General features: G+C 34.0%; 1 protein-coding gene across 1 annotated transcript; it reads right to left on the minus strand.

Moving 5' to 3' along the window:
• Positions 1-2448: 2448 nt before the first annotated feature.
• Positions 2449-7654, minus strand: LOC21395237 (protein NRT1/ PTR FAMILY 3.1). Its single transcript, XM_010103683.2, has 4 exons — positions 7536-7654; positions 7197-7414; positions 6101-6663; positions 2449-3497 (listed from the first exon to the last, which is right to left on the minus strand). The coding sequence occupies exons 1-4, from the start codon at positions 7603-7605 to the stop codon at positions 2609-2611; spliced, it is 1740 nt and encodes a 579-aa protein (XP_010101985.1). The 5' UTR covers positions 7606-7654; the 3' UTR covers positions 2449-2608.
• Between the last annotated feature and the right edge of the window lie 5149 nt (positions 7655-12803).

Genomic DNA, 12803 nt, shown 5'->3' on the forward strand with positions numbered 1-12803 from the left:
GTTGTAGAAATGGCGTGAACATAATATAGTAGAATTGATGATATAAAGCTTGAGGGCTCATCGATAGACTCACTATCGAATCATGTTTAGGACTCCCTTTTCCATGCATCAGCCATTTAGGTGGCCATGCGCTTTCTTGATATTGGGCTATTGCAGTTTGAGGTGCTTTTACTTATAGAATTCAGGTTCTTGTCAACTTGCATTACTTTTTCACGTCTTATAAGGCTGGTACAAGTAACTTAAGAATCATGACTTATGATATTTTGTTTGTATTCAATAACTAATGTGTAATATTAACTTCTTTGTAGAACACACATTCTTCTGCCACAAATACTTCGGGAGGGTACTTTAAGGTCTTCAAGAATACTCATTAGAGTGAATCATATAGATGGACAACTGAGAGAGCAAAGGAAGATTATGTAAGAATTACTAATACTTTATCATTTCGTTAGATTTTGTATTTTTTTTATTCTAACTTAAAAGTTTATTAACACTTCACCTAATGTAGGAACAAATGATCAAGACTCGCGATGTTCGTTTACGTGAACTACCAGAGGGGGGTTTAGAACTTGACTACGGCGTGGAGGAAGAAATTTACTCAAGTTTTGTCAAGTGAGAGGTATGAAAAATATGGTTTCTAGCGTGGCATAGGTCTTGTATCAAGACAACCATCACAAGTTCGCAAATCTAGAGTGTCAGGATATGAAAGCCTTCAAAATGAAGTTCAGGATCACAAACGTCGTATGTCAGACATAGAAATTCTAATGGAGCAATAACAGGAGTTTATTCAAAAACTACTTCAGCAAATCATCTTGGACCTTCCGTCCTAAGAAGAGAAGATCCTCCGCGACCACCACTGCCACCACCGGCCTCAGTTTGTTAGAGTGTTTAATTCTTGTAATATTAAGATTTTACTAGTACAATATTTGCATAAGTGTTTGGATTTGCTTAAGTATGACTATTTGAGTATTTTGTTTGGATTCTAATATGTATTGAAATATTTAGAGATTTTTAAATTTATATTTGGTATTTTATTTATATATTTTTTTTTTCAAAAAATACAGGTATATAAATCTGTCTCAGTTTTTGTGACTAAAAAAATTTAGTATCAACAAATTAGTTATTTGCTACTAAATCTATGGTACCTGAATCTTGTACTTTTCATTACCAAATACATTTTGCTACCAAAAATTTGGTCTTTAAATCTCATATTTTTTGTTACTAAATACCTTTTGCTACCAAATATTTGGTCACCAAATTTCATACGTTTTGTTACCAAATATAATTTAATACCAAATATTTCATCTTTAAATCTCATGGTTTTTGCTACTAAATATCTTTTGTTACCAAATATTTGACGACTGAATCGCGTACTTTTTGCTACCAAAATTTCAGGGTCCTTAAAGCTCATACTATTTGCTACCAATAACATTTTGCTACTGAAATTTTTGGTCCGCGAATATCATATATTTTGCTACCAAATACATTTTATTACTAAAAAAATTATTTGCTACCAAAATTTTGATAACTGCTAGCACTTTTTGCTACTAAAATTTTTTGGTAACAAAACCATTTTGCTACAAAAAACAGGCTTTTGGTTACCAAATTTTTGGTAACAAAAAATTCAAATTCTTGTAGTGATATGAAGTATATACTCATTATAATCTTATTAAAAAAAAGCGTCAAACTTTTTGTTACATTACTTAAGGACTAATATAGTTAGATTATTATCTTAAAATCATATTTCTTTGTTAATTTATACGACCCTGTATGCATCAGATAATAACAGTCTTAGAATTTGTTTGTATGTAAACTTTTACAACCAAACCTACAATAGTAAATTGAACAAATAATGTAAGAAATAAATGAAATAAAATTTTATTAAGCAGAAATGAATATTGAGGATTACACAAATGCATTTGCTCTGCAATCTATTTCTAACACTAGATGCTCTACTAAGGCCGAATATCGGGCTATATATTGCTTCTGTTACTGCTATAATCGTATGGATCCAGTCTCTGTCACAAGAATTTGGAATCTCTTTACTACTCCTCCTAGTTTACTATGACAATATCGATCGGTACCACATATATCTATGTGCAAATCCAGTTTTTCAATGTCCCATGAAACAAATTAGCACATATTTTCACTTTTGGCATAAGCAACGATATTATCTCATGGTCTGAAAAGCTCCCAGTAATTAAATTATTACGATTGATAAATAGAACTGATCTAGGAGGAATCCAATTATAATTATATAATTAGTTGTTTGAATGAGTAATATAACTTGACTTTTGTAGTATTGTCAAGATATATGTCGTTTGTGTCTCGCAAATTATGTACATGTGAGCAATGTGCGTATTATTTTCCCGGGTCAAAAATAGTGTGCAAAATAAATAATGTTTTGCATCATTTGGAGGTTCAGCAACGATTAACCAAGATTTTTCATAGGAATAGAAGAAATACTGTACTATCACCAATTTACATCTTTAATTATTTATTCTGCCATTACAATAACTACATATATATTCTGTCCACATTATGACCTCTACGATCACTGACTTACTATTCAGACGCAAGGCACAATGTCAGTACATAACATAGCCACTTAAACTCTATTACCAAGCTCTACTCCACTTTGTCCAGACTCATGAGCACTTTCCTTCTTAGCGACCTCAATGGGCTTCAAAGTGTACATCTTTGCACAACACACATAATAAATAAAGTTCAAAACTTGCAACAAAGTGAGCAGCCAATAAAAGTACTCCAACTTCCCCTTGTTCAAATTGCTATTCGGAAGCCAATTCGTCCCATCAGCCCTAGCACTATACTTGTGCACAAGTGAAACCAGAAGGGTGCTCATATAATTCCCCGCCGAGATCGCCGTCCAAAACAGTGCGGTGGCGGTGCTCCTCATGCTCTCCGGCGCTTGGTCGTAGAAAAACTCTAGATGCCCTATTGACATGAATGCCTCAGCCATGCCATGAAGGCTGTACTGAGGCACTAGCCAAAAAACCGAGATAGGTATCATGTCATGCGGGTGATCGACGAGACCGTGCGCGGAAGCGGCGGCTTTGCGCTTGATCTCGACGAAGCCCGCGACGAAAGTGGCAATTATGGAAATGACAAAGCCGATCCCCATTCTCTGGAGGAAGGTGATGCCGCGGTCTAGGCCGGTGAACTTCCGAGCGACGCGGATCAAAACGCGGTCGTATAGGGCGATGGTGGAGAGCATGGTGACAATGGTGAAGACGCTCATTGAGCCTGCGGGGATTTGGAAGGAGTTTGTGAGGTGTCTGTTCATGGTTTTGGCTTGCTGGAGGGAGAAAGTGCCTTGTTGGGCGTAGGCTGTGATGAGGAGGATTCCTGATGCCCAGATCGGTCCCATTCTGATCACTGATTTCAGCTCTTCTACACGATGGACGGTGTTGAGCCTCCATAGATTTGGCGATTTCACGCTGTCTTCTTCGGTCACAATGGCTGCCTTGTCGAGAAATCTGCATGGTTTTTACCCTCCACAGTTAGCATTAGAAAATATATGTAAAAAGATATAGTTTTATAGACTGTACACTACGTACAATGTGTGGGTTCTTTTCGTGAGAAAATTCAGAACTAATTAATCAACTTATATTAGATTTGAATTGGATGTCAAAAACTTTAATATAATTCAAACTATTGTTGGCTAACCTCCTAATAGCTTAAGTTTTTATGATGAATTGGTAAACTAACATAATATCAGAGCGGGAGGTCCTGAGTTCAAACCCTCGTAATTGTACTTTTTATTCCCATTTAAATTGTCATTATGTGTTGGGTCTTTAATTTATCTCGGGCTTAAATATTCACGTGTTAGACTTTTTAATTAATTTACCCATACGATTACCCATTGTCCAGCCCACACGTGAGGGGGAGTGTTAAAGTATACTGAAATAGTAGAAAATAAGCCAATATGAAAAGCTTAAGAAAGTATATAGGCCAATTTTTAGTTATAGAAATTAATAGATCATAACTTGTCAAGTTATGGTTCATAACCAGATAAGTTATGAATAAACTTATCAAGTTATGGTTCATAGCCATACAAGTTATGGACAAAAACCGTAAATTATGGACAATAACTTGTCAAGTTATGGTTCATAACTAAACAAATTATGAACAGAAACAGTAATTTGACCTATTTATTAACTTATGTAAACTATTGGCCTATTCATTTTAATTCATCTCAAGTCTTGGCATATTTCCCTCTTTCTCCCTAAAGTATAAAACTATTGTTGGCCCACCTCCTAATAACTTAAGCTTTTATGATGGATTAGTAAACTAACATAGTTTATTTGTAAATTGATTAAAAAAAAACAACGCAGACTAAAAAACTAAAATTACAATGGAAATAAAACATTATACAACTCAAGTAATACATGATTCGGTGAATGGTTGTTAAAATTTACGTACGTTCTTCAAATTGGTATTTAATTATACACTGCGATGTGTATACTAACTCCTTTATACACTAACAAAAAGTTAACGAAATATATAAATAAAAATATATTATTTTTAAATTTTTATATAAGTGAAATAACAAAAAGATAAGAACTTTTACGGTGCTAAGAGAAAAATTCAAAAGACAAACTTATAAAAGTTACGATAAATTAGTTAATCGAAATAGTGTCATGTGAAGGCACCATAGAAGGACCCTAAAAATATATTTAAAAATGATATATTTATATACTGAATGGAATTGTTTTGATTGTTTGAATTTCGCCAATCAATAATCATAACCAATCCATGGCGAATACAATTGGATTTTAAATCTTTATCTAAATCAATTCAATAAGAATTGAATATCCGTTCACATTTGATTAATGAATAAGATTGCATTAATCGGCTATCTAATATAATTATATAATTGGATAATGACCAGCTCCAGTTCAGATCATGCAGAGATCAGATGAGGGGACCGGTGTAAATAATATATATGGACAAGATTATCAAAAGAAAAGAAATGAAGAAAAGAGACGCAAGATCATTTGTTGCCTTCCTAACGGGGAACTATTATTAGAAAACGAGTGTTTTTTGTGCCGATTGGAACGATTCTAGGACTGTGGTCCCAATTCCTAATTATAAGTGTTCATATAAGACAAACAAATGACCAGATCATCACAACTAATGATCATACAAAAAAAAAAAAAACAAATAGTGGTCTCCATCTGTTTTCCTTTTCTTTCCCCTACTATGGTATAAGATTAGAACCAATTCCTTCCAAGTACATGAAGATGGACATCATTGCAACTAGAAGTCTCCCTAACATTCCAGAGATTAAAAAAAAAAAAAAAAAAAAATCTCCCTAATAAGATGTCTTTATTCTATTTCTTCAGTGTGATTTTTTTTTTTTTTAATTTCAACCACACAACAGTATTGTTTTAATATTGGTTTCCAGTGAATGTGATAATTTGATACTAATTTATTTTGTGCTTTTATGTGGAAAAGAAAACAATCACATCACAAAGCCAATTATTTATTCTCATGGATACAAGTATCTATGCAAAGTATTCTTTAGAGGATATAATGGCGATTTAACGTCAAAATTATAAACCTACAACCGACAACAAATTTATGACTTGAATGTTAACTAAAAAAGACAGCGTGAACAATTAACTATGTAAATATCAATCGACTAGGGAAGATTCCTGCATTTAAACAAATCACATGGTATGATTAGTCATCTCAATTACTTTGAATGACAATGCTTTTTCAGTACCCTTAACTGACCCGCCCAACATTTTCTTCTTTTTAACAATGGGGTCATATGCCTCTGTGCCTAACAAGACCCATTTCTGATTTCAAGCTATAGTATTATTCACCATAGTTTTCAGTGCAAAAAATATATATTAATTAGGATAAAAAGTGAATGTATTGAATCGTCACGTTTTGCACATGATTTTATATGTTTTGATATGTAATATAATTTACGGTTGAGAGAAATGCACGTTATTAATGAATATATATATTTGTCATCATGAAAAACTAATGACCCAATATTTTCTAGTATATATGTCTAAATTAAAATGTGAAAATAGAGAAATAGATATAGAGATTAGAGGGTTCTTACTTCATTTGCTTTGTATGAAGAAGCCTCCCACCGAGCGAAATAGCGGTATCAAGTTCTTCATTGTCATAAAGCAGATTGGAATCAGAAACCATTTTTAGCTTCCTTTTCTTGTAAGCAGCCACGGACACTTGTAACAACCGGGTAAATGGACTCCCGGCCGGATCCAAGTTCCGGTAAAGCGGGTACCCGACTACAAAGGCAATAATTGAGAGAAACATTGCTATGGTTGGAATACCTAGTCCCCAACCCCATCCAATATTATCCTGTATGTACACAAGCACAGTGACAGCCACAAGTATAGAAGCTCCCATGGTAAAATAGTACCAATTGAAGTATTTCCATGTCTTGGTGTTTTGCTTCGGATCTTGTTCGTCGAACTGGTCCGCCCCGAAAGCCACCACGCAGGGTCGGATCCCGCCCGACCCAAGTGCCGTTAATAAGAGGGATACGTATAGTATCGCCACCTGTCTTGAATCGGCTTCTTCACACACTTGATCTCCTAGTTTGCACGGTGGTGGTCTTAGGTGTGGAAGCACTGCTGACAGTGTTAAGCTAATCATTCCCTGATGATTAGACAAACGTATATTAGAACAAATTAGAAAATTATGATATTCACATACTCATAACAAAAAAATTTCATTTCAATAATAAAAGTTTTTAGATGTTAAATTTTCATACTAAAAAAATGATATAATACTGTAACATTAAAAAAAAAAATACATGTGCAGTACTCTGTCGTTAAAAAAAATTAGCATTTACTCCAACTTTTAGTGTGGAGTTCAAATCCACCACTCTCTGATTAGGAAAAATAAAAACAAAACAAAACAAAACAAAAGAGGCATGGACTTAAGGACGCCTCTTAATAGTATTATGTATGCTTGTTTTCTTTTATATGATTCTTGAAAGCGACTTCTTAACATATAGATATATGAACTCAATATTGTTATGGCACCTCTAAATGTGTTTTCTCCGTATACTTTTTTCATTTGTATATGAACATGATATTGCAAATCATGTCGGCACGAGAGAGAGAGAGAGAGAGAGAGAGAGAGAGAGAGAGAGAGAGAGAGAGAGAGAGAGAGAGAGAGAAGAGTACTATTTGGTAGATGATAGAGGCAACGCTAATAGTCCAGAATCGGCCGGCGAACGAATCGGCGACGAAGGCTCCAATCAAGGGCGTCAAGCTTGCCGTGCCACCAAAGTTGGTGAGAGTGTTTGCTGCTTTAGTGAGCGGCATGTGAAGCTGTGTTGTCAAGTAGCTTATCATATTAGCATTGAATCCCACCACAGCCAACTTCTCGCATATCTCATTTGCTACACACCAAAACCACGAATAATAGTTATTAATTATAATCATGCAACATATACAAAGATCAAAATATTAACTTGGCACATGTTTTTCTCTTATTTTTCAACATTATTACTATAAGCTTACCGAAGATGAAGGGCATTGTGACCAATCCACCCTTCTTCCTTGCAACATGGTTTGGATATCCTTTCTCCATTTTTTTTTTCAATCTTTCTGGCCAGGTTTGTTTGGTTAATGGAACAAGACCCACTTATATATTTATAGGCTGTACTACTGGCTGTTCAGTGCTGGTTTTGACTGTTAGTAACAAGTGGATCCAATTAAATTTTGATATTTCCAGCAAAAATAAATAGGGATTTTTTTTTATACGTCAATATACCGGTAGGTTAAGTTTTGTGTTCGTTAAATCTACATAAAATCACGTAAAAATTAAAAAATACGTAAATTTAATGATTAAAGTGTACCAAAGAATCTCTTAAGTAGATAAATAAAAAATAAAAAATTTTATACGCATTATCAGCTTGCTGTTTACGTCGATACAAACAAGAAATGGAAAATTTTATAATGCGTCTCTTTTTTTTTTTTTTTTTTCCTTTCAAAAGGGGTACCCGGACGTGGATTATCATAAATATTGATAGTACATGTGATAAGATATAATGTGAGCGCAGATGGATGACCACAGTTATATATGGACATAGAAGTTTTGTTATTTTCACATTTGTATTATTGGTGTCCTATAATTATTGCAATCTGGCTAGCTTAATGCCTTAATATAAGGAAAATTTTCATAAATGCCATAAAAAAAATAATATTATTTTATTCTGCCATCAATTTAAAATTTATCATTTAGATCTGTATTCCGATACAATATCTTTTATATTCTATAATAATATTTTTTGACAAGATATTTCTTTGTATTCTATCAGAACATTTTTTAATAACCTAAATAATAAGATAGTGAAAAATAAATTTTTTTCTTAATATAATGTCGCATATAAAATGCATTGTGGGCTCAATTTTTGGAATGGACATTTTCGTCACAAGATATATACTGAAACAAAAACACTGTATGTTACCCTTTTGATAGTTAATGCGTCATGTTTTTACCAAAAAAGCAAAACACGCGCGCCTACTGTGTTGCAAAAAGACCTCTGAGCACCAAATATCACCTTCACTACTAGAAACCGAAATTGAAAAAAATAAAAAAAATAATAATAATAACAGTAACACATAACAAGAAGTAGGTTTTTGAAAGGTGAACTGCGATCTAATATTTAGGTTTTATTCGGCGCATGAGTTTATAACCTATTAAATGATGGGGAACGAATTTAATTGTTTGTGGGGTGTACTCAATATTTTAAATAAAGAATTACATATTTTTGGTTAACTGCATCCCGACTATTGAAATAAATTATGGAAGATGTATATAAGTTCAAAACCATCGACTTATTATTAGGTGCATGGTGGAAAAGGAGGCTGAGTCTACTAGTCTCAATCCCAATTAGTTTAATGAGTTAATTAAGGAATTATGACTAGGCATGATAGTTTTATTTAGTACTACTTTAGGAATCTCCTCTTTCCTAATTAACAAAGATAAACAAAATCCTCATCCTTAATTAGAGAGAGAGAGTAATATCTGTGTTTTGATGAGTCTGCGTGTGTTTTTATGCCAATAAGGAAGAAGTATTTTTTTTAAGGAAAAAAAAGGAAAAAGTATAATAGTTCTTTCCTTTTTTCTTTTTATAGTTACGAATAATTTAAGCCTTGTTTTTTTTCACAATTCAAGTCACAACTTAACTTTTATTGTTATAGTATTTTCTCTTAAAAAAATTCAAATGCAACTTTTTTATTGCAGTATTTTTCTCTCACATACAATTCAAGTTGTTCTTAATTCACTACAAGAAAAAGGTGTTTTTGCGACGACTTTTTGTCGTCGCAAAAACCCCAGTGTCGTCGCAAATAATAGTTTTAGCGACGACATGTCGTCGCAGATATGTCGTCGCAAAAAATTAGTCGTAAAAACTTTTTTTACGACGACACAGGGTCGTCGCAAATATATTTGCGACGACATATTTTTTTTTGCGACGACAAGCGTCGCTAATACGCCGTTCTGAAATTGTCGTGATATAATATTTTTTGCGACGAAAAATTTCAAAATGTCATCGCAAATAATCTTCCTTTTTTGCGACGACACGTATAAAAAAGTCGTCGCAAAAAACTGGAATAAATTTTTTTTTTAAATTTTTTAAAAAATGGCAATTAATTAATTTTTAATAATTTTAATTAAACATTATTATGTTACATACTAAATATAATTTATTAAGATACATTAAAAGTGAAATATAAATTAATATTAAAAACAGTAAATCTAAATAAATTTAGAAAATATAATCCAAATACTACATGAAGTGCATATATAATGTTCAAAAAAATATAAAAGTCTAAATAAAGTGAAAAATAAAATAGAACATATAACGGAACTATTCGTCTAAGTTTGCAGCATCGCCAACAGCTGAATCGTCATCAGGACTGTCATCATCTGAAGGAGGCAGAGGAGTGTCTAGGTTAACTGGTTCTAGACGAACAATCGTAGGTAATTGGATGTTGGGCTGCAATTTAGACACTAACTCTAACATCTTCACTTGATTGTCATAAATCTTCATTTGTTCCCGGTATGATTTGTTTAAATAACGATCCATACGTGAGTTAGGTTGAGTCGATGAGGTTGCGTCCGAGAATGAACCAGCAGATGAAGGAGAAGCCCCGGAGTAATGCTTTTGGGAGAGCGTCAGACCCACTCCTATCTTATGTCCTCTACGCATGCCAAGAACTTGCTCCAAAACCCCATGCTCGTCAAGGGGGGGTCTAGTCGAGCTTGCAGTAATCTGTGTTCTCTGCATTTGTCTCTCCTCCTCCAGGGTGTTCTACATAATAAGACATTATAATTATTTTTACGTGTTATAAAACCACTATTTCAGTATAAAAAAATTTAATATGAAAAGTAGAAATACTTACGAAAGTCTGTTCCGCATGGGTATTAACCCAAGAGTCCCCGTGATGATGCATGTCCGCCCAATTGTCTATAGCAGACATCGGCTCTTGGGTTTCCGTACTGGCCTGTCAAATAAATTAGATTTATTAAAATTCTTAAATTCTAACTAAATTTCGGCAGCATAACGACTTATTTTTCATATGATCCAAACCTGTAGAAAAACAACTTTAAAAGATTTCGGCACACCATAACTGCAAGATGTGCCACCCAGAACAGGAATCACAAACATATAAATACGATAATGAAGTCAAAAAATAAGTACTAACCTTCTTATTGCGATGTTGAGAGTATGATAACTGACCATGTAAGCTTGGATACTTTTGATTGCTGTGATTACTTTTAGTTGTCTCTGATATTTTCTGTTTATGATTAACTATAATAAGTAATAGTTACTTGTAATTATGTATAAAAAATCATCAAGTTCTAACAAATCTATAATTACTTGAAATTTGTCGCCGGAGAACCTATCGCAACAATGATCCCAATGAACTTGATTTCTCATGTTACTCGGGAGACTTTCTCTACCATAGCGTTTGTAGTGGTGGTGCAAGGAACATTTCCAGTCCTTGTAGCACTTTGCTGCCTCTTTATCAACAACGGACCTCAGAATGCCGTTCTTGTAGTTATAGTCCACGTTAAACCAGTCCTTGCAAAACAATTTCACATCGTTAAAATGCATTGTTAACTATAGTATAAACTATACAAATTATTGCATAAAATAAATACCAGCATCCGGTCCTGAATTGTCCTCTTGTCCATGTCGCTAATGTCCTTCCAAGCATTGTGGAAGGGCTCGTATATATCCCTGGTATGAATACCAACCGCACTATCAAACTAGGCACTATATTTACCAAGCGCCTTCCAAGTACCTCCCGCCTCATCAAATTCTACTGTGATTTTTTCGTCTTGAAGGACCTTTTGGGCGATTTCATAACCTTTTGCCCCACCTCGCCCTCTACGTTGTCGAGGTTCAGGTGCTGTAAGCATATGAAAGCATTTCAAATTAACTTGTACTACTACATTTATTTACCATATGATAGAACGAGAAAAAAAGTTAGAATAACATACCAGACTCACAGTATGCGGGGAGTCTGTGAGGACCGGGAGGAGGTTGCGCTCCCCCTGAAGAGCCAGCGCAAGTCGCTACCCTACCAGCCATCAATGTCTGTGAACAAATTCATATTAATAACAATATTTATAAATTCAAATAAGATCATAATATTAAAACAAAATCTGAGAAAAATGACAAAGATTACTAGTCTGTAGTTCTATTCATTGTTGCTGCTACATTGTTGATTGTCTCCATCATAATTTATGTCATCATCGTCTTCAGATTCGATGACTTCCTCTTCAACGTACTCCTCTAAAGTTTCATCGTCTTCGTCATTAATAAAATCATCAACTACGGGAGACTTATCTTTCATAATTGCATCAACATCGGAAGTGACAACATTAGACGATCCATCATCTCGATTCAATACAAATGAGTCAATCTCTAGTAGTTCCACTACTAACTCAATATTTGTAGACTCTGTATCCTGGACTATCATCACGTCATCAATGTCAATTTCTGGAATGTCCCAAATATGTCGATGTCTAAAGTGTTCTACAACCTTCCAGTTTGGACTGTTAAATAAATCGTCTACGTAAAAAACTTGCTCTGCTTGAGATGCAAGTATGAAAGGTTCGTTTTCGTACCACGTGTCTTTAACAAAAACACTTGTTCTATTTTTGTAGTGTTGAATTCTTTTCCTCCCCGGACGAGTGTCAAACCACAGACATTTAAAAAGCATAACAGAATTGTCATTCAAGTAGGACAGTTCATAAATATCCTCTAAAACTCCATAAAACATTTGGTTATCAAGTCCGCGAACACAAACACCACTATTTTGAGTACTTCGATTCATATCCCGATTGCGTGTTAGAAACTTGACACAGTTCACCACATAACCAGGATAACTTCGACATGAGAAGCTTGAACCACTTGAAAGCAAAAGTATTTGATCATTCGCTTTGGGCCATTCTGATTTTGAATATTGAAAATCTGTAACGAGAAATGAATTTTCTATAAAACGAAATTTTTAATGACTTAACAATGTTAATGCAAATTAATTATAAATGTACCTTATTCTTAAACCATTTTGGAAACTCTTTCGATTGAATTTCATCCAATGGTATGATTCAACCGTCGGCATCAATCTCCTTTCTATGGTCACTGTTTAACAGAGAATGAAAGTAAATGACACGATTGTATGCGACACAATCAATGAACAATTAAGTGACAAAAGTGAAAGTAATACGTACTCAATGAACTGCTAAATTTCTGGACAGTTCTGTAGGAC

Source organism: Morus notabilis, unplaced genomic scaffold (genome assembly GCF_000414095.1).
Source record: "Morus notabilis unplaced genomic scaffold, ASM41409v2 Scaffold677, whole genome shotgun sequence".
Classification (NCBI taxonomy): domain Eukaryota; kingdom Viridiplantae; phylum Streptophyta; class Magnoliopsida; order Rosales; family Moraceae; genus Morus; species Morus notabilis.

Bases quoted from the DNA above. Each gene is read 5' to 3' on its own strand.
- LOC21395237 (XM_010103683.2), bottom strand. From the start codon at position 7,605: ATGGAGAAAGGATATCCAAACCATGTTGCAAGGAAGAAGGGTGGATTG. The intron at 7,415-7,535 runs GTAAGCTTATAG...TTTGGTGTGTAG, and splicing joins CACAATGCCCTTCATCTTCG to CAAATGAGATATGCGAGAAG. The intron at 3,498-6,100 runs GTAAGAACCCTC...AAAACCATGCAG, and splicing joins CTTCATACAAAGCAAATGAA to ATTTCTCGACAAGGCAGCCA.